Raw genomic sequence first — 23,039 nt, 5'->3', positions numbered from 1 at the left:
TGATTTATAAAAACGTAGTAGAATTAAGGTAAACCTCTGCCAGAGGCCGACGTGGTCGAATCTTGTTAAAGTCCATTATGTATTTATCTGGTTCGGTAGCTTTGGGGTTGTGCAATTTTAATTCGACCTAATTTTAAGATAAATAGTATTGTATATAGAAAATCTAGTTTATTATTACTATTTTCGTTAAATAGACTCGCAATTTTGAAGTGCAGAGTGAAGATATATATTTAACGAAACCGAGAACAAGTATCTACTCATGTGGTAGCTTTTTTTTCTTAGTTTCGTTCACGGTAGAAAAATACAAGTGAGGTTTCCTTATACCCCCCTCCCCCAACGTGATCTATCGTGATTTATTCGTGACGCCCCTCCCCCTATCAAACCTCGCGTGATTTGTGCACAAGCCCTTTGGTAAGATTACTTAGATGACTTTTTTTTAATACGCTTAATGCTAGTAAACGAATGACGTCTTTTAATGGAAATGACGTTGTAACGATTAGTCTGCAATGATTTTGATAGCACACGCAGTGCAAGTGTTACTTATACGTCATAATTTCATAGAAGTTTGACGTTTAAAATAACATTTGCGATACTTGGTCTAACTCTAGTAGGTATAAGTAGTAGTTACCAAGCACCAATATCTTCAACTCTCTCTGCCAACGGTCTTCGCGCCTGTGTGACCATCTTGTAGGCGTCCAGTCTGATCTCAGCAATGTTGTTGAGCAACGCGAACAGAGGCGCCAGCGGGAACGCAGCCACGAATAATGTTACGAAGCCGTATTGAAGAACTGTGAAAGATGAATTAAGTTTTAAACAACACTGAGAGAAAAGTACAACAAAAATACACTTAGAATCCGGGGACAAGGAGAGTTAACTAATAGGAACAAATAAATTGACTTTTGTAATTTCTATTAGTTCTTGCAATTTCTATTATCTGTTTGTTGAAATTATATTTGGGATTACTGAGCTGTTTGTGGAAATAAATAAACTTTACAGAAATAGTGAAACGTCCATAATTATTACTAAAACTTCAATTTTTCCCCCAGTACAGAACTGTTTTTTAATTCCTGGTGATGATTTTTCTCTCAGTGAAGGCTGATAAGCGTTCCAAGGTCTGAGCGGTACCTAGCTTCCAAAGGAAATATTTCTATGTCAATAATATGGGAAATGGATCGCGGCAGCGTTTGCGAGTATGTTCGTGGCAAACAGTAAAAGTAATATAGCCTTGTTACGGCCACGTTTTGCAAAAAACCTGTGGCTCCTGCACAGTTTTGAATGATTAATAATAAAAAAAATGTTACAAAAGAAGAAAATAAGATAACGGATCACACCGAACAATTGTAATAGGCTGAATCAATTTTTTTAACATGCAGATACGTCTGCGAGCGATATTCCAAATTTTATATTAAAGGAAAAAATGGAAAAATTACGCTTCTGGCCTCCTCCTCCTGCTCCCCTGCCCCTCCTGCTCCTGCTGCTGGGGTCCTGCCGGAAGCGTAATTTTTCCATTTTTTCCTTTAATATAAAATTTGTAATAGGCTGGTGAATGGATTAATTTTGTGATGCTAAGTATGAGTAGGTAATTCATTGAAAGGAGCGCGTATGGCACTGCGTTCATAAGTCTCTAAATATCTGGGAGACCGAGTTTTGCTCGGAAAACATATAAAAGTAAGAGATAAGACTATACAGTATGTGTCCGACCATGGGCAATTCCAGGGCCTGTTTTTACTCGGTAAACTGAGCTACTTTTACTATGGGACCAAACCTAAAATCGGGGAAAAATTTTGGCTTTTCCATAGAAAACGTCGACATTTGATCAGACAAAATGTATGAAAACGTAAAAAAATTTTTCGTGTATTCGGGGTTGGTGCCATAATAAAAGTAGGTCAGTTTAGCGAGTAGAATCGAGCCCTGGATTTAAAGCCCGATAGTCAGTAACACCCTGTATACTTACTTTACTCTTTGGATAAGACCTAGCTAGATCGATTTATCGCCCCCGAAAACACCCATGTAGCAAATTTCATCGAAATCGTTAGAGCGCCCGATACATATATCAATAAACAAGAAAGGTAATTAGAACAAGACAAGATAGAAGAGAAACAAGACAAACAAGATTAGATAAGATAGACAGGGAGAACTCACTCATCTCCAGGTACTCGTCAAAGAGTGCAAGTCTGCCAGGGTCTTGGAGATGGTAGTCCTGCTCCCAAGCCATATGGGGCTTAGTCGGGTCTCGGGTGATAGCTCGATGGGTCCGCTGGCGCCACCAGTTGTGGATTTTTCTGGAATTAATTTGTACAAATAAGGGCCTGAACATCATACAAGTATATGCACCTACTTGTGCCGCTGATGATGATGAGGTCGAGAGTTTCTACCGCATCTTAGAAATTGCTATGAATGAGACACCTAATAGAGAACTACTTTTGGTATCAGGTGATTTCAACGCAAAAATAGGATCAACTTCAGCAGATGATGAACTGCGGGAGGTCGTGGGAAGATATGGTCTTGGGCAACGAAATGAGCGTGGCGTAAGACTTATACAGTTTGCTGCGGATAATGGTCTTACCATAACAAACAGCATGTTCAAACATCATCACAGGCGACTTTACACGTGGGTTTCACCGGATGGGAATTACCGGAATCAAATAGACTATATATTGATCAGATCCAGATGGAAGTCTTCAATTAAAAACACCGTAACTCGGCCGGGAGCGGATTGTGGCACAGACCACCAGTTGCTAGTGACAGAAGTAAAACTTAAACTAAAAACCGCGAGAACCACTACGAAACGCCCTCGAATAAGGGTCGATGACCGCGAAAAATTCTCTAAAAGGATAGAAGAACTGAGATGCAACTGGGCTGAGCTGAATTTTGATCAATATACAGTAGAAGAAACCTGGTCTCAAGCCAAATCGATTATAATAGATTCTGCGAAATCTGCAGAACGACCGAAAGATGCGACACAAAAACGCCAACGCTGGATGACCAATGAGACTCTCGCTATAATTGAAGAAAGACGTGTTTTAAAAGCTATTGGGGCTAGTACCACACAGCAGAATAATCTAAGCTCCCGCATTCAAGCTGCGTGCCGTCGTGATAAAAATATGTTTCTTCAAAATATATGCACAGAAATACAGACACACGGCGAGAAGCACGAAACCAAAGACCTTCACAAGAAGATCCGTGAAATTACTAAAAAGTTTAGCTCTAAAACATGGACTATCGAAAACGCAGAAGGAAGGGTCGTTACAGAGCTGGAAAATATTCTGGAAGTCTGGAAGGATTACTGCCAGTCGCTCTTTTTTGACCCCAACTCGCACAACTATGTCTCTACCAATCCAGAAGAGCAAGACCTGGAACCTCATATAATAAGGGAGGAAGTTAAAGCTGCAATCAACCATCTAAAGGAAGGGAAGGCAGTTGGAAACGACTGTATTCCAATTGAAACAATCAAGTGCTGCGGAGATTTTGGCGTAGACATATTTCACACTATATGTAACAAGATCTGGAGGGGCGGGCTGTGGCCAAAGGAATGGACACAGTCTGTGTTTATACCATTACATAAGAAAGGGTCTACGACAAAATGCAGTAACTATCGTCTTATAGCACTCATACCCCATGCTAGCAAAATTTTACTCCATATAGTGAACGAAAGGTTGAAGGCTTATATTCAGAAGGAAATAGCACCAGAACAGGCCGGGTTCGTTAAGGGCAAAGGTACACGAGAACAGATCCTAATCGTGAGACAGATAATAGAGAAAGCAAAGGAATTTAACAGACCGACTTTTATATGCTTTGTTGATTTCCAAAAGGCATTTGATTCTGTTAGATGGCCACAATTGTGGAAGACCCTCATGGAAATGGGAGTACCGAAGCACTTGGTGCATATCCTCAGGTCCCTTTACGAGTATGGCTCTGCTTCAGTCAGAGTGGATAATGTCACTTCCCAACCTCTACATCCTTCGGCAGGAGTTAGGCAAGGTTGCATTTTGTCGCCTCTTCTGTTCAATATTTACACGGAACACATTATGAGAATAGCTCTGGAAGAGTGGACAGACGGTATTCCTATTGGCGGCAAAAACATTTCAAATCTCCGATACGCCGATGATACTACATTAATAGCAACGAGTAAAGAGAACATTGCGGAACTATTAAACCGTGTTGAACGCACCAGCCTCCAGTTTGGCCTTAAAATAAACCGGCAAAAAACAAAAATGATGATTGTCGATCGAAATCAAAACAATGCTCCAGATATAACCGAGATTGCAAATTGTGAAGTCGTACAGTCTTACATTTACTTAGGATCACTTGTAACTAATTCTGGAGGCTCTGCGGATGAAATTAAAAGACGAATTGCTATTACAAGATCTGCCATGGAGAAGTTGAAGAGGATATGGCAGGACAGAAATATCACCAAAGCCACCAAAGTCCAATTAGTGCGGTCTCTCGTATTCCCTATATTACTGTATGGTGCTGAGACATGGACAGTGAAGGAGCGAGAGAGACAAAGAATCGACGCACTCGAAATGTGGTGTTGGAGACGAATGCTGCGAGTATCTTGGACACAACACCGTACAAACGTCTCCATACTTGAAGAACTTAAGGTGAAAGAGAGGCTCTCAGCTACGGTCAGAGCGCGTATCCTCAGATACTTCGGACATGTGACGCGACGTGGAGAGCAGGCCATGGAGAGACTTGTTGTCCAGGGACGGGTCAATGGCTGTAGGTCAAGAGGACGTTCCCCAATGCGTTGGACGGATCAGATAAAAGCCCTTACCAACACCCCACTTAACACATGTGCCAGAGAAGCATCTGCCAGGGACAACTGGCGTAGAATCGTTCGTCGTTCAACGTGACCACGACTGCTCTGTCAAGAGTAATTCGACGGAGAAGAAATAAGGGCCAGTTGCACCAACCACATTTGACAGACTGATCAACGTCAGCCGGCGCGCCCCGGCGCTTTACTATGAAACTTTCCATACATAAAAATTGAGCGAACTCTTTAAACGATACGAACACTACGAACAGTTTGGTGCAACCGACCCTAACTATCTGGAAACTGTTGATTTTATAATATAAAAATATCTTTTGGACGTCGGTGCTCTAGTCTAACTATAAAACATATGGCTTCCAAATCAAAAGCAGTGCGTTCGGACCCCGGGTACCCTGGCTTGTACCATTGAGTTTCTTTCTTGGACCCTGTGTTTCTTGGCCCGCGGGCCGCCTGTTGCCGACCGCTGAATTAAAGTATGCATCAAAAATGTTTGCAAACGATACAACAATGTTTAGAAAAACCGGGCAAGTGCGAGTCGGACTCGCGCACGAAGGGTTCCGTAGGTAAAAGGCAAAAAAAAAACGGTCACTCATCCAAGTACTGACTCCGCCCGACGTTGCTTAACTTCGATCAAAAATCACGTTTGTTGTATGGGAGCCCTTCTTAAGCTTCTTAAGCTAAGAGCCCTTCTTCCAATCTTTATTTTATTCTGTTTTTAGTATTTGTTGTTATAGCGGCAACAGAAATCATCATCTGTGAAAATTTCAACTGTCTAGCTATCACGGTTCGTGAGATACAGCTTGGTGACAGACGGACGGACGGACGGACGGACAGCAGAGTCTTAGTAATAGGGTCCCGTTTTACCCTTTGGGTACGGAGCCCTAAAAAGGAAAAGTGGAAAAACTCACCACACTCTAAGCATTTCTGATGAAGATGAGGCGGGCTCACTGGTTTCCAAACAAGTCTCAAAAGCGATATCTACTAGACAATTTCAGCGAAGAATACTTACGGGTTGCCGAGCTCCACGAAGTTGTTGACACACTGCTTGCCGATCATGATGATGGCGAGTTGTATGCACAACTCGGACAGGCAGCCCGCGGGGTCGCAGATGTCGCCCTTCAGCTTGAAGAATTCGGACTTGCGGGCTTGGTCGTCGCCGGGGTAGTCGTAGAAGCGCCCCTGTTGAAGAGATACACCGTCAATTTGGTACATATGTCAGGTACCTACCGGAAGCTGTGGCCTCGGGTGCCCTGTACACTCTTGGCAGCGGTCCGTTACAAACTACGAGCGGCCAGGTTGAGCTGGAGCGAGGCCAGAAGGGTCGCTGAAGATAGGAAGGCGTGGCGCGAGCTTGTGAAGGCCCTTTGCACCTCTGGAGTGCCATAGGACAATAACATCAGGTACCTACCTACTAAAGGAATAATTAAGGTGGTGTGTACTAGTGCTCGACATGCTAATGCCCAATAGATGACACCCTGCTGTCATCTCTATGTACAATTAATTAAGTTTCAAGATGACATGTTCTGGGACCGCGTCGAGCACCAGTATCACCACCTTGCCATGATCTATTTCACACTTTAGAACAACTTACGTTAATGCAGTGCTTACCAGGGCATCTTGCGTACTGCTACTTTAGAGAGTGCTTCCAGTTTAGATAGATGTAGATTTTCATTATTAACCTATTTTCGAAGTTACCACAAAGCACTTTATCGCAGAATATCACTTTCCAAACAATTTTTATGTCATAATTTCATTTGGGTGTTTATGCCATATGATATTTCGTCGCAAAAAAACTCTAAAATATTAATTTGGTAAAATCTACTTAAATTCACTGCGATAAATTGGTTGGAGACAAAAAAAGCGCTGGTGGCCTAGCGGTAGGAGCGTGCGACTTTCAATCCGGAGGTCGCGGGTTTAAACCCCGGCTCGTACCAATGAGTTTTTCGGAACTTATGTACGAAATATCATTTGATATTTGCCAGTCGCTTTTCGGTGAAGGAAAACATCGTGAGGAAACCGGACTAATCCCAATAAGGCCTAGTTTTCCCTCTGGGTTGGAAGGTCAGATGGCAGTCGCTTTCGTAAAAACTAGTGCCTACGTCAAATCATGGGATTAGTTGTCAAGCGGACCCCAGGCTCCCATGAGCCGTGGCAAAATGCCGGGATAACGCGAGGAAGAAGAAATTGGTTGGAGACTGAAGATTGGATAAAAAAAGCGCTACACTAACTCCCCACTTACTTTAAAGAAGGCAATGTAGATGAGCGAAGAGTAGAAGTTCATGAATTCAAAGAAGAATATCTTGAATGTGTAAGAATCTTCGTATTCAGTCTGTGTTCGTGGGTTCTCCATGTTGGTCAGGTAGACCGCCACTTTAGCGTATATCTGAAACCAAAATAATAAAGTCAAAAATTCTCACTTCACTTTCTTCAAGTTATAGTGAACGCACGCACTTTCCAGAACCGTAAAACGGGGTGAGTAGGTTTCGCAGGGAGAGGTGGGGAGAGAAGGTTTGAGACGGGTGAGAAGGGATTTTAAGGCTACTGCTACAAAAATAATGTATTCCAATTTAAAATGGAGCTATAGTAATACGCATAATAAAAAAATCGATCCAACAATCTTCCAAAATCACCTTTGTATGAAAACCCCTCTCACCCCAAATACGAGGCACTACGGGGTGAGGTAGGTTTTCCTCTTTATCGTCAAAGTTATGAAAAGGAACTACCCAAAATAAAATAAAAACTTAAATACAAACGTCCGGAACACTTATATATACACCATTCAGTTTTATACAATGTTATCGAGGTTTGAATTTCAGTTTTGACCCTACTCACCCCATTTTACGGCACCTAACACAAATTATGGTGAACGAGAGTATACGTTTCAATATCACAAGACGGGATTCTTATATTGGAACATTCTTTATACCTTTCCTATTATTTTCTGTTTCATACTTCAATACTAAAATATTCGTTTTTTGGCTGGATGTTTTCAATTGATGAATTCCCGAGAAATTTCTTTATGAAGACTCGGAATAGGAAAAAAACCGACCAACTGCGAGTCGGTGAGACAGTAAAGATGGGAGTTAAGAAAATATTACAGATAAGCTGTCTTATAAGAACTTTGTTGGTGAAAGAGAGGAATAGAAAGAGAGAAACGAGAAACTGGAAAGATGGAGAAAGTGACTTACCCTAGTGAGTATCATAATGATGATCAAGTTAATGACGGCAGCGGTCATTGAGGTGAAGATTTTGGCGTGTTTCTTGAGGAAGAACCCGGAGCCTCCGTAGATGACCGACACCATCGAGATCCGGTAGATTATTGTGCCCAGGACGGCGCCCAGGACTATTGTTATCTGTGGAAGAAACATTAAACATCATCATATCAGCATCATAAACATAGGCCTCCCCCAAAGAGTCCCGCAATGACCGGTCTTGCGCCACCCGCATCCAGCGGACTCCCGCAACCTTTACCAGGTCGTCAGTCCATCTTGTGGGTCTACCTACGCTGCGCCTTCCGGTACGAGGTCGACATTCGAGAACCTTTCCGCCCCAATAGCAGCAATAGGTTCTACGGGCAATGTGCCCCGCCCACTGCCACTTAAGTTTAGCGATTCGGCTATATCGGTTACTTTGGTTTTGCTGCGGATGACCTCATTTCTGATGCGATCACGCAGAGAGACTCCCACAGCATAACCCTCTCACATGAGGCACACAGTAAGCGGCCACGTTTCAGTTCCATAAGTCATCAATAATGTGTCAAAAAAAAACATTAAAAAACATGTTTAAAAACTTCTACACATGGCTGAAACAGCCGCCAAGCTAAAGTGGGACTGGGCGGGACACGTTTGCCGTATGCCGGATGACTTGTGGGTTAAAATAACAACCAATTGGGTCCCACATCAAACCTCGACGGCGTTGGCGAGATGACTTTGACGCCTGATAGAAACTGATGGGAGACGGGTCAAGACCGGGATACGTGGAAAGGGAGGAGGGAGGCCTTTAAGATGCTGTTCACAAATAAATTGAGAATAAAAAAACTTGCCAATAATTTATTCTAAAATACATTTAAAGATAACAAAATGAGGTTAATGACATGACGCAAATAGAATCTAAGATTATCCTTCCGTCAATATTTGCGAACATGTACTTAGGCACTCTATCATCAGATCTTGCACTTCAAAGTCACTTACTAAAAATCCAAATTTATCTAAGTACAATTTTAGACCCTAAGCTTTTGTAAAGTAGGAACACAATTGTGTGTCAAATATGTACAGTTAAGATACTTTGGGTATCAGTGGTAATACTTCATGAGATGATGGATTGTCCTAACAACATTTGGCGTAAAGCCAGGGAATTCCAATTTTTATTTTGCGACTAGTTCTAGTGCTTCGAGAAATAAGTTCTATCATAACTTCTTTGTTCACAATGTGCTGATATGTATTTCCCACTGCAAAATCTTGGAATAGGTCGTGATATGAAGAAACCGGGAGGGAAGTAACGGGAGAGGAAAACCGAGGAAAAGGTGGATGGACTGTGTGAGAGATGAGTGAATGATGAGATGACGGGCGAGAGAGAGGTATGGAATAAAAAAGATCTGATGCGCCGACCCCAAGTGAATGGGATAAGGGCAAGCGAATGATGTTGATGAGTAATCCAGGATTTGTAATAATGGTAGGTACATTACAAGTATTACAACCAAGGCCGGTAGTTCCTATCCCGTGCGAGGAATATAGATAAAATTAACGTGGAGAAAAGCGGCGTCTAAAATTCATTGCAGGGAAGAATATTTATTTATTTACGTATTTTGTATGCGTACGTATGGTCAGGTATAGTCAGAAAGGAAGTATTTCATTCCTTCTATTCTACCCACCTTTTGTGAGTGGAGTATGTGTACATAATCTTTTCACATCACCAATTCGAAAAAGGGCTTTTACTTATTAACTCACATTATAGACGGGTCTAACGCGAATTATATTCAATTACCTTTATTTACCGACGTTTCGACACAGGTTTCACTGGTCGTGGTCGCGGCTGACTGATTGTCCCAGCAAAATGTCAAAACAGAGATTTGTGCATCTACCCGACGAAAAGTGTATGGAAAAGTTTGGGGTAGACATCACATTTTCAAACCACCCACCACTCATAATGTTAATTATTGTCAATAGTCCGACACTTTTCTTTTACTTCTCTGCCAAGAGGGATCAAAGTGGCACTTTTCTTCCCTGCTAACGGATAGCTCAATTAGTAGCCACGTATCTCCTGGTCTTCTGGCAGCCTGGTAGATAAGGCTCCTTTCTTGTGACTTGGCTAACAGGCTTGTGTAGAATTTTGTCGTTATAGCCAAGAAAAACGTTCTTGTGAAGATCCTTTGGCATTTAAGTATTCAGTAGACTTTAAGGCGCCTACAGATTACCAGTTCGCCGGATGATGTCAGCCTGTCAGTTAAACGCAGGTGACCGTTTTGAACAACTGGCGAACTGGTAATCTGTGGGCCCCTTTAGGCTGCTATTCTGAAAGAATCTACTTACCGTGAAAAGAACAGCCGAGCTAGTAGCCATGTATCTCATGGTCTTCTGCCAGCCTGGTAGATAAGGCTAATTATTTCCTAAAGCTCTTAAATATTCTGTCTTTATCTTTATCTGAATGATACTATTCTACGAACAATATGTCGAATTTGTCTGCTCGTTTGTTGTAAAAATCTTTTGGTTCTTGTCCAGTAGACTTTCGAATTTTTATGATACCTATTATTTTACTGTGAAGAGAAAAGCTGAGATTTAAAATTCTATGAACAATTTGCTGAAAATCACAAGTTTTGTCGATGTAAAGATCCTTTGGTGTATTCCATCAGAACACTTTTGGCTGATATTTCAAAGAGATCTACTCGTACATACCATGAAAAGCACAGCCGAGCTGGTAGCTACGTATCTCATGGTCTTCTGCCATCCTGGCAGATAAGGCTCTTTCTCTCTTGTGACTGGATTCGTCCGGAATGTCTTTACCGACGCTTCGAATTCTGGTCTGGGGTCTTCATCCTGAAATAGAGAAAAATATGTTTTTAGGGTTCCGTACCCAAAGCGTAAAAACGCGGGACTATTAGTGATGTACCGACTATTGATTTGGCCGACTAGCCGACTAGCCGACTAATCGGCGCTCGGATGGCCGATTAGTCGGCCGACTAGTCGGCTAGTCGGCCAGATCATTAGTTTCCTCCAAGTTCGGTACAGATGCACTTAAAACAATCGTTTTACCGCTATTGTCGCGATATTCATCTATTTAAACGCAAAAAACGTGGTAAAGCAAAAAAAACCTAAGGCTATATTTCATACGGCAACCGGTCGGACATAAAAAAGCGACCATACTGTCAATAATTCGAACAAAAGTTTTCGTAAGCACCCTAAATATGAATTTGGGTAAAATAAGTGAAAAGCTAATGTTAAATATTAGCTGTTTATTTCATTTTGCCCTGTTTTTCTGTCACTTATAAAGTGCCGACTAATCGGCCATTTTTGCCGACTAGTCGCCGACTAGTCGCCGACTACAAATGAGGCCGGATAGTCGGCTTTCCCGACTAGTCGGCGACTACAAATGAGGCCGGATAGTCGGCTTTCCCGACTAGTCGGCGACTAGTCGGTACGTCCCTACGCGGGACCCTATTACTATGACTCCACTGTCCATCTGTTTGTCTGTCACCAGGCTGTATCTCATGAACCGTGATAGTATGTAAGTATATATTTCTGTACGAGGCGTGAATATACAAATGATTCTGAGTAAAATGAGCCCAAGAAGTCAATATATTGAGAAACATGAATGAAATTTACATTTTTTTTGGAAAACGCTCAAATAATGTCAAAGTAATTTCAAATCACGTTGCGGTTTTTAGGGTTCCGTACCCAAAGGGTAAAACGGGACTCTATTACTAAGACTTTGCTGTCCGTCCGTCCGTCTGTCACCAGGCTGTATCTCACGAACCGTCGAAATTTTCACAGATGATGTATTTCTGTTGCCGCTATAACATCAAATACCAAATATGCTCTTCAATCTGCCAGAGAAAGCTACAAACAATGTCAAGGCAATATGATTTGCTTTGCGGTTTTTAACATTCGAATTGGCCTCGTTGTGTATTATGGTTATAACCCCCTCTCCAAACTTTGTTAGCTTTCGCGCGGGCCACCGTCGGTTTTTGCGCCGGAAGAGGTTGTCTGGTTGCTGCTGTTAGGAACAGTTCCACTCTCAATGAATTCTGAACCCCTGGAGCCTGGCTCCCGCGGGCCGGACGGTGGGCACTCGCTTTGGGTGTCGGCGGGCCGGATTGGAACGCGTTGTGGGCTGGATTTGGTCCGCGGGCCCGGGTTTGGAGACCCCCTGATGGTATAGATTGTATTGATAGTTACCTGATCGACACCACCTAAGTCCCATTCCCAACGCAGAACTGACTGCTTCCTCTTCCATAGCTCTAGGAATGTTGTTGCTGAAATTAAATGACGTTGGTTACATTGACAAGAAATCTTGTAGGTACTCCCCTCTGTAGATAGGGTTACCAGATGACAGGAATTTTCTTGACATGTCAGGAATTTAGGCCTTTTGTCAGGAATGGGGACGGAACACGAAAATGTCAGGAATTTTTTGAATTGACAGACTTTTTATAAAGTAGGTACATTTTGATTTACTTAAATTAATCCAAAAACATTGTAAAAAAATAACAAATCTTTAGAATAAATAATATATCTCAAGCATACATACTATCATGTCTAATATTCGCATTTGTAAAGATAATTATATAAATAATAAATGAAATGAATGACCTTAAATGACCGGGCTTAAAAACCCGAGAGTTTGTAACGGAGATACAAATAATAATAAGAAGTAACCTCTGCCTCCTCTGAGATTAAAATAATGTAAATAAAACATTTTGTTTAATTGGCTCAATCGGGTAGCCATCGCTAACGGCTAGACCCCCCCCCCCCCGTCAAAATTTTGTCAGGAAATTCTAAAGTTGTTTCTCTCAATTCTAGCCCGTCGTCTTTCTTTTTTTCCGTTGAAAACGTTGCTTATGGGGTGTCCATAAGGGTTGTAAAAGCGTTGCCGGCCTTTAAGATGGGAGTACGCTCTTTTCTTGAAGGTCAATCAAAAATATATCCTCCGCCCCGCTACTGACCCAATCCCTCAACCCCCCGATCACTAAACCTCACAGCGCATCAATGCCTTATCCAGAAACCCCTCGACCCTGAACCAGCAATCCTTCAACCGCCATTCCCCGATCCCTTAATCCCTGACCCCTTAACTCCTAACCCTAACCCCCGATCAGTAGCCTTACCAGCTTATCACGAGTTTGACATAGATATATTCGCTAGCGTGTGTATAACTTACTTTCTTTGCATCTTAGTTAAACTTACCCCAAAAGGACATGAATATAGCAAAGAACACCGTAGCTGGGTTGTCGAACAGATATGACAGTTTGGCGAACAGACACGAGTCGGACAGCCTCTGGTACTGGCATGCCTTGTCGCACAGAGGGCAGAGGGTCGTGTTGCCGGGACCCGATATGTCGCAGATCTCTTTACTGTGGATAAAGTAAAGTTTTATTTTTTTTTATTAAAAAAAAGTACGCTAATCGTCCAGAACTAGAGTTGTAGATGTAGGTGTCAAGACCGCTAAGCTTAAGTGGGACTGGGCTGGACATGTCTGCCGCATGCACCCTGAAAGGTTGGCCAAAATGGTTACGGAGTGGGACCCACGGATCACCATATCAAAATCAAATCAAATATCATTTATTATCAGGCAACTAAGGCCCATAGATACATACCTTACAAACTAACATACATACAATACACACAATACATACATACAATACGTGTATATATATACATATTTTTGGCACTTTGCCTGTATTCATAGCTCTGTTGTTGACTGTACGAGCCGGGGTTTGAACCCGCGACCTCCGGTTTGAAAGTCGCACGCTCTTACCGCTAGGCTACCAGCGCTTCAATGATAAGGATTATCCGCTTGAGTTTACCTGGGAATGTTATCTTCTGATCCCATGCTGGCTAGACCATACAAGAAGCATAGGGTGCCAACAGCTGCCGGGGCGTACAGCATCTTCGTATAGAACCCGAGCCAACAGAAGTAGAGCCCTATCTTGTCGCCGAAGTACCGTCGTATTAGCCAGAGTGGCTTCTTGTACCATTCGCAGGGGCCAAGTAGACTTATTCATTGGATAAGTAGGATTATCCATTGGATAACAAGACTTAAGTTTACCTGGGAATGTTATCTTCAGACCCCATGCTCGCCAGCCCATACAAGAAGCACAGGGTGCCAACAGCTGCCGGGGCGTACAGCATCTTCGTATAGAACCCGAGCCAGCAGAAGTAGAGCCCTATCTTGTCGCCGAAGTACCGTTGTATTAGCCAGAGTGGCTGCTTCTTGTCCCATTCACAGGGGCCAAGTAGACTTATTCATTGGATAAGTAGGATTATCCATTGGATAACAAGACTTGAGTTTACCTGGGAATGTTATCTTCAGACCCCATGCTGGCCAGCCCATACAAGAAGCACAGGGTCCCAACAGCTGCCGGGGCGTACAGCATCTTCGTATAAAAGCCGAGCCAGCAGAAGTAGAGCCCTATCTTGTCGCCGAAGTACCGTCGTATTAGCCAGAGTGGCTGCTTCTTGTACCATTTGCAGGGGCGCGCCCATTCGAGGTATAAGAGCTGGGGAAAAGAAATACAGTTATAGTCTTACACTAGTACCAGCACTCAAAAGAAAAGGATGAGTATAGTTTTCCTGGATCTTACTGACTAACAAATTAGTTTAACCAACTATAAATAGGATCGGATGCAGATTTTTTGACACCCGCGGATGCAGATATTTAAAGACTATCGAAAAAAACCAAGAGCCCAAGAGTTACACGAGCTCATTCCACCGTCCCCATTTTACCATCGGACTTTTAGACGCACGGCCGGTTTCCATCCTTACTTGGTAGACATTCCGCCAATTCGCACGAAGCGCTTTGCTTCTACTTTCCTTATGCGCACTGCCAAGGGGTGGAATTCCTTGCCGGCGTCTATATTTCCGTGCTCTTATAACCCGGCAACCTTCAAATCAAGAGTGAACAGGCACCTTCTGGGCGAGCTCGCTCCATCGTAGGCCACGTCTACGCCTCGGCTAGTCTGTGGCCATGAGTAAACCCATGCATAATAAAAAAAAAAAAAAACCCAAGAAGAAACACTTACCCGTCGGTCCGTGTGGCTCCCATCAGCCATGTCAATATCGTAACGGCCCTCGTGCAGCGGAAAGCACGCCATGTACGTTCCGTCATTGAGCAGGCGACGGATACCCATCTAGAACAAAAATCGTATAAATCGCGATGAAAAAACAACTAGGGCTTAATGGGGAAAAGTGACAAAATGTAGCCATATGACTACCATATCGATACTTTTGTGGTAAATGGCGATATCATGATATAAAATAATCGTTATCTCATAGTCATATCTCAAAATTTGCTAAAGAAGAGACGATTTCCACATAGATTTTCGTACATTAACCCGCCTGTAGAAGCAGTGGTGGCCGAGTGGATATGACGCCCGACTTTCAATCCGGAGGTCGCGGGTTCAAATCCTGGCTCGTACCAATGAGTTTTTCGAAACTTATTTACGAAATATCATTTGATATTTACCACTAGCTTTTCGAAGGAAAACATCGTGAGGAAACCTGCATACATCTGCGAAGAAATTCAAAGGTGTATGTGAAGTCCCCAATCCGCGTGGGGACTATAGCCCAAACCCTCTCGTGCTTGAGAGGACGCCTGTGCCCAGCACTGGGACTTATATAGGCTAAAACTATTATTATTTATATAACGCTAAGTGGCTTACCTTTGTGTCATTGTTGTCATATTTGGCTCTGAGAAGGATCTGCATGACCAGCAAACTGCGTTGGGCAGGAGAAAATTGCGTATGCCTGTCTTTCACCAGGAACCTGAAAATAGGACACTGATTTAACCTCAATTAAGTATTTTCTGTATCCAAAAAAATTGGTGAAAATAATGTTTTGGCTTCATTTTTTTTGGTATGTTTTTTTTTTATTAGGGTTCCGTACCCAAAGGGTAAAAACGGGACCCTATTATTAAGACTCCACTGTCCGTCTGTCTGTCACCAGGCTGTATCTCATGAATCGTGATAGACAGTTGAAATTTTCACAGCGATGTATTTCTGATGCCGCTATAAAAAGAAATACTAAAAACAGAATAAAATAAATATTTAAGTGGGGCTCCCATACAACAAACGTGATAAGTATTTTTGTCGTTTTTTGCTTAATGGTACGGAACCCCGTTTTTAGGGTTCCGTAGCCAAATGGCAAAAAACGGAACCCTTATAGATTCGTCATGTCTGTCCGTCTGTCTGTCTGTCCGTGCATTAATTTTTGATCTTGCCCTGGTTTAAGTGAATTCTAGTTGAGTGAAAGTTTAGGAATGTCACACAATAATTATGGAGATGGATACCAGAAAATGGGGTGAGTAGGGATCGCGAGGAGAGTCAGGTTATAAATGGGAAGAGAAGGGATGACAGGGGGGTGAGATGGTTTTTAAATGGTACTGCTACCTAAATAATGTATTCTTATTAAAAATGGAGCTATAGTAATATTCATAATAAAAAAAATCGATTCAAAAACGTTTCAAAATCGCCTTTTGTATAAAATCCCATCTCACCCCAACTACGAGAGACTACGGGGTGAGGAGGGATTTTGTGTTTATCGTTAAAGTTATGAAATTGAACTACCTAAAATCATAAAAAAAACTGAAATACAAACGGCCGGAACATTAATAGGTATTAATAAAATTAAGTTTGCATAAAATGTTATCGAGGTTTGAATGTCAGTTTTGTCCTTACTGTTGGAGATTAACAACGCAACCTAATGAGATATCTAATGAGATAGCTTTTATTTTTCTGTTTTACTGACAAGTTGTCACGTCACTTTCTTGATTTCCTTCAATATAAATAAAATACGTTTGTGTTATTTGTTCCCGTTTTATTTAACTCTCAGTTATCTTACAAATAACCATCACCTACTCACCCCATTTTACGGTACTTACTGTTCCTCCCGTTTGACCCCCTTTTGTTCGGTAGCGGCGTAGAACGAAGGTTCACACTCGATTCTGGAATGTTCGTATTCGTAAATCTGTTTCCATCGCCGTCGCCATTTTGAATGCCATTTCTTGTCGCGTTCCGCTTGTTTTTCATCGCTCTATGGAAAAAATAGTTTATTGTTTGGGTAATTTTAATCCAATTTTTTTAAAGTTTCGTCCCTCCTTCGGTCGTGTTTCAATTTATCACTACTCGTTGTGAATTTCCTACTTCCGCACTTGTATCTTTAAAAACTATTATCAAAATTATCTTTAGAGATTTATTGGGTCTCCAAGAGTTAAAATGCTCTATTAATTAAAAGAAAAGAAACAAAACAAACATATGGGATGAACCTTACCCACGCTCTCACAGAGATAAACCGTATGGTAGGTAGCTTCATGCCAATAACTTCGGCAAGTCTCATCTCAGTCTTCACGTTTCGATAATAGGTACTATATAAGATTTACACATAAGATAACCTTACCCATGCTCTTACAGAAATGGTGATAAACCATTTGGTAGGCAGCTTCATGCCAATAACTTCGGCGAGTCTCATCTCAGTCTTCCAGGGTATGTGGATCTTGAAGAGCCACGTTTTGATAATAGATACTAAGATTTACACATAAGATAACCTTACCCACGCTCTCACTGAAATGGTGATAAACCGTTTGGTGGGTAGCTTCATGCCAATAACTTCGGCGAGTCTCATCTCAGTCTTCCAGGGTATGTGGATTTTAATGAACCACGTTTTAATAATAGGTACTAAGATTTACACATAAGATAACCTTACCCACACTCTCACAGAAATGGTGATAAACCGTTTGGTGGGTAGCTTCATGCCAATAACTTCGGCGAGTCTCATCTCAGTCTTCCAGGGTATGTGGATCTTGAAGAGCCACGTTTTGATAATAGATACTAAGATTTACACATAAGATAACCTTACCCACGCTCTCACAGAGATGGTGATAAACCTTTTGGTGGGTAGCTTCATGCCAATAACTTCGGCGAGTCTCATCTCAGTCTTCCAGGGTACGTGAATTTTAATGAACCACGTTTTAATAATAGGTACTAAGATTTACACATAAGATAACCTTACCCACGCTCTCACAGAAATGGTGATAAACCGTTTGGTGGGTAGCTTCATGCCAATAACTTCGGCGAGTCTCATTTCAGTCTTCCAGGGTATGTGGATCTTAAAGAACCACGTTTTAATAATAGGTACTAAGATTTACACATAAGATAACCTTACCCATGCTCTCACAGAGATGGTGATAAACCTTTTGGTGGGTAGCTTCATGCCAATAACTTCGGCGAGTCTCATCTCAGTCTTCCAGGGTATGTGGATTTTAATGAACCACGTTTTGCCGTCGAACGACAGGCATTTGTTTTCTAGCTCTAGTTCCAGTCCTTCTTTTACGAGGTTTTCCTGTGAAAATAAGTTTAATACGAATTTATTTCAAAATTTAAATTAATAATTGTTATTTAAAAACATAAAATAACCAGCGTAAGATGAATGACATGTAAAGAAGATAAACATAATTGGCTATATGAGGGATTGGGGATGGTCACGTGATGCTTTCCATAGAAAACGAAGCGCTGGAAGCTCCGGCCGCGGCCCGGCCCGGACCCGGCCCGGTCTAACGTGAACCATCCTCTGGATTGTGACTGCATCAGCGTAGAAATGAGCCATCATTGATGATGCTTTTTACGAGTTTGTGGGATCGTTCGGAAGAGGAAAAGTCAACCGTAGATAAAAATTATATGTACAGTATAAGACTCTTAAGAATTTCAATAAATTAGTCCATACTTTTCATAATAAACCCATTATATACGGTAAGCCTATAAATGAGCGTTTTCGGTAGATAATGATGTACCTGGAAAACCCTTCGGCAGTCCCTCTTCCTGGCCTCGGCCTCCGTCATAACTCCGAAGTCCTCTTCTTCATAAGCCAGCACCATGTCAATCCGTCGACGACCGTCTCGGAACATGAGGGACTCAGGATCCAAGCCCTGGTGGTAGTAAAGGTTTATGTAATGATTATATAAAGTAGGTACCCGGAAGCGACATTTTATTCTATAATTTTTAAGAAAAAAAAACCGACTTCTATGGGGCCCGGTGAAAGATTATGGTAGATGGTGCACTATGTAGAAAAGGAGGTAAAACCAGTACTTTCTAGTAGCATTTCGTTTCCGTAAGGGTCGTAGTTCTAGCCTAACCTAACCTACTTCTCTGATAGCAGTTCGGTTCTGTGAGGATCGCAGTTCGAACCTAATCAAACCCACTTTTCTAGTAGCATTTCGTTTCTGTAAGACTCGCAGTTCTAACCAAACCTAACCCACTTTTGTTCGGTTCTGTGAGGATCGCAGTTCAAACCTAACCTAACCCACTTAACGGCGCATGCGGTGCGGTGTACGGGAGTTTGAGCGGGAGGGGTTTGGCATCATCATACCCACATTTTATGGTAGGTAATCATAGTGGTTTATTTAGTTTAGGTATCATAGTGGTTTTCCGGGTCAAGGTCCGGGTCTCTGAGTCAGAGTCCGGGTCCGAGTCCCGGTCCGAGTCCGGGTCCGGGTCCGGGTCCGGGTCCGAGTCCGGGTCCGAGTCCGGGTCCGAGTCCGGATCCGAGTCCGGGTCCGAGTCCGGGTCCGAGTCCGAGTCCGAACCGGATCCGGGTATGAGTCCGGGTCCCAGTCCAAGTCAAAATCGAAATTCGAAATCACCAAACATGTACTATGCGTCGTTGAAGAGTTCTGTTCTGATCATCATCAGCAGTTCCACTTCATCAAATGCGACAGTTTTTAATGTAAATGCTTGATTTTATGATGAAAATACAAAAAATTCTATACGTATGCCTTTAAGATTTGAGGAGTTCCCTCGATTCCTTATGGATCCCATCATCAGAACTCGAGCTTGACAGAAATGTGGCTTAAAAACTAAACTAGCTTAACAAACATAACGAAGAGGACAAATCGCCAAACGTGAACTATGCGTCGTTGAAGAGTTCCGTTCTGATCATCATCAGCAGTTCCACTTCATCAAATGCGACAGTTTTTAATGAAAATGCTTGATTTTCTGATGAAAATACAAAAATCTCTATACGCATGCCTTTAAAATTTGAGGAGTTCCCTCAATTTCTCATGGATCCCATCATCAGAACTCAAGCTTGACAAAAATGTGGCTTATAAACTTAACTTGCTTAACAAACATAACGAAGAGGACAAATCGCCAAAGGTGAACTATGCGTCGTTGAAGAGTTCCGTTCTGATCATCATAAGCAGTTCCACTTCATCAAATGTCACGTTTTTGAACGTATATGCTTGATTTGTTGATAGAAACATAAAAATCACCATATGTATGCCTTTAAGATTTGAGGAGTTCCGTCGATTCCTCATGGATCCCATCATCAGAACTGGATTTTGACAAAAACGGGACCAATCTGTATGCATATACATACAATCAAAAAAATAATTTTCAAAATCGGTCCAGTAATGACGGAGATATGGAGTAACAAACATAAAAAATAAAAAACATACAACCGAATTGATAACCTCCTCCTTTGGGATTTGGAAGTCGGTTAAAAATGAAACTTAATGATAAGGGTAAGCGGTACAATTTTGAGTGAGTGGCGTAAGTGAGGTCGCAACAGAAATCCATTATTTTAATTACTTATAAAACTAAGGGTTTTAAAGTGCAGGGATTAGTGCTGCTGCGGTTGCTGCGATGGGATTATATCTTAATAATTAAAGCCAAATACAACGGTGGTAGCCAGTAATGACGAGGGGGGCTTTAGCCTTTTAGTTATAATTTTGTAGTCTTAGTTTATGTATGTGATTGGTCCATCATTGGCCACAGCATCTTTGCAGATGATAGTTGCAGCGACTAAAAAAGGTATTTTGAGGAGGTAGTCTAAGTCTACAGCCTACATCGAATGCGATGACTGTATAGACCAATGGCTCGGCATTTCTTGCCGCATCGATCACAGACGCGTCTTGACTCCCGGGGTGGTCCAGCAGCTCTGTGATTTCGTTTCTGCTTAACTTTGTCCAACCAGATGTGATAGGTACCTATTTACTTTTAAATGATTGCGTCTTGGCAAAAATTATTTACCGTCAAACGGGGTGAGTAGGGAGAAAACTGACATTCAAACCTCTATACTTAACATTTTATTTTTACATATGTAAATAATAAAAGTTCCGGACGTTTGTATTTTAGTTTTTTCTATGATTTTGGGTAGTTCCATTTCATAACTTTACCTATTACACTGTAGTACCTCGTAGTTGGGGTGAGATGACGTTTCATACAAAGGTGATTTTGGAACATTGTTGGATCGATTTTTTTTCTTATGAATATCATTATAGCTCCATTTGTAATATGAATACGTTATTTAGGTAGCAGTAGCCTTTAAAAACCATCTCACCCCCTGGCATCTCTTCTCTCCCCATTCATAGCCCAACTCTCCACGCAATCCTTACTCACCCCACTTTACGGTACTTCTTTAAATATAAACTAACCTCAGGACTGGTCTCGCCAATAATCTCATCCTTCTCATTGGGGTAGAACGGCAGTGATGACTTTCTGTTGTCTTTCGAGTAATCTGTATTCTTGCTTTCTGGTTTGGACTGTGGAAGAAAAGTCATATATTACTCGACTGACAGGACTCTATATTCAAATTCAATATGAGATCTCTACTTGTAGGCATATGCTCTGCTGGCTTTTGGATCTTAGGGTCTCATCGAAAGCTTACGAAGTAACTGCAGAAAACCTGTCTACTACTACTGAAATTATGGTCCGAGAAGACAAACGAATTACATATTGGACATTGAATTTAAGACCCATGAATTACATATTGAACATATTGGACAAACTAACCCTTAAAAAGATCCTAAGGGTTAGTTCATCATCAACATCTTGGAGTGAGGAAGCTCTGTTGTCGTTAGACCCCGAGTTTGCTCTAACAACTGATGAACTGATGAAGTTGCGATTTCTGCCCTATCAGATCAAGACTGGTAAAATGTTTTGAAAGTTGGTTTAGACGAATGGAACTTTGTATCGAGAACGATAGAGAATATTTTGAAAAAATGTAAAATAAATAGTGTTAATATCTTGAATAGTTTTTCTGTATCTCAAAACTTATCGAGTGACCTACGTACCTGTACAGGTAGTGGCGTCCCGGGGAGCGCAGTTGGCGTCCCTTTGGGACTGAAGGCGCTGGCCGCCGTGGACATATTGCGAACGAGACACCATCCCAACCGACCGATCAAAACCCGCAATGTAATAAAACTGTCATGAGAGTTTCAGTACATTGCGGGTTTTGATCGGTCGGTTGAATTGGACGTAACCAACAGTTCGCAATGTAACTAAATGTTCGCGCGCCGTCTAAATCAGCTCTAAATGAGCCCTATTGTAACAGTAGCAGTACGGTACCTGTACAGGTAGTGGCGTCCCGGGGAGCGCAGTTGGCGTCCCTTTGGGACTGAAGGCGCTGGCCGCCGTGGACATATTGCGAACGAGACGCCATCCCAACCGCGGCCGGCGGTCCTCTGGGCTCCCGGACGATACGGATTTTATGTCTTCACGTAAGGGGATCTGTAAAAAGAAATTCTATTAAAACAACTGATGCATCCTACCGACTGCGCCATATAAAAAAAATAAAAAAATAAAATAAAATATCTTTATTTCAGAATATTAAAAAATTCCATACAATATTGTTAGTATCATATCATTAGTATCATTACAGCTACATGTTAGTTAGTTAGTATAATAATATTATATTCCATAAGGTATTAAGTCCGCCTCTTGTACATTATTTTTATGTTTTGTGCAATAAAGTTAAAATAAATAAATAATTTATTAATAAAACTACAGTTTATTAACATATGACACTTTTATTTTAAGTAAGTGACCACAGATAAAGCAACAACAGATAGGTACTAAATGTTAAAATTGGTGCTTCTAATACAAGATGTTTTACTTTGTGTTTTACTAGAATCGGACCAAGATAATTCTGCATGCCATTTGTAATGACAAAGTATGGCAATGACTTCATTTATGACAAATTTGTATGAACTCACATTTATAGACGGGTCTAACGCGAATTTAATTCAATTACCCCGTCCCGTGTCTATAAATGTGAGTTAATATGTGTTC

The 23,039-nt window shown here is 41.7% G+C and overlaps 1 protein-coding gene across 1 annotated transcript in view; it reads right to left on the bottom strand.

The window, feature by feature from the left end:
- The window catches only part of LOC134677970 (anoctamin-4), a 73,597-nt gene that overhangs the window by 12,165 nt on the left and 38,393 nt on the right, over window positions 1–23,039 (bottom strand). Inside the window, exons 5-20 of the mRNA XM_063536400.1 lie at window positions 22,317–22,478; window positions 21,404–21,511; window positions 18,764–18,898; window positions 18,139–18,315; window positions 16,859–17,010; window positions 15,642–15,744; window positions 15,003–15,110; window positions 14,275–14,480; window positions 13,168–13,334; window positions 12,166–12,242; window positions 10,666–10,806; window positions 7,963–8,127; window positions 7,014–7,157; window positions 5,784–5,953; window positions 2,143–2,282; window positions 629–788 (exon numbers count right to left, since the gene is read on the bottom strand). Of these exons, the coding sequence (XP_063392470.1) occupies window positions 629–788; window positions 2,143–2,282; window positions 5,784–5,953; window positions 7,014–7,157; window positions 7,963–8,127; window positions 10,666–10,806; window positions 12,166–12,242; window positions 13,168–13,334; window positions 14,275–14,480; window positions 15,003–15,110; window positions 15,642–15,744; window positions 16,859–17,010; window positions 18,139–18,315; window positions 18,764–18,898; window positions 21,404–21,511; window positions 22,317–22,478 (2,315 nt within the window). The remainder of the gene's footprint in view (window positions 1–628; window positions 789–2,142; window positions 2,283–5,783; window positions 5,954–7,013; window positions 7,158–7,962; window positions 8,128–10,665; window positions 10,807–12,165; window positions 12,243–13,167; window positions 13,335–14,274; window positions 14,481–15,002; window positions 15,111–15,641; window positions 15,745–16,858; window positions 17,011–18,138; window positions 18,316–18,763; window positions 18,899–21,403; window positions 21,512–22,316; window positions 22,479–23,039) is intronic.

Source organism: Cydia fagiglandana, chromosome 27 (genome assembly GCF_963556715.1).
Source record: "Cydia fagiglandana chromosome 27, ilCydFagi1.1, whole genome shotgun sequence".
Taxonomy (NCBI): Eukaryota; Metazoa; Arthropoda; class Insecta; order Lepidoptera; family Tortricidae; genus Cydia; species Cydia fagiglandana.
Note: the sequence above shows the minus strand (reverse complement) of the source record. Positions and strands in the feature narration are given on the sequence as shown.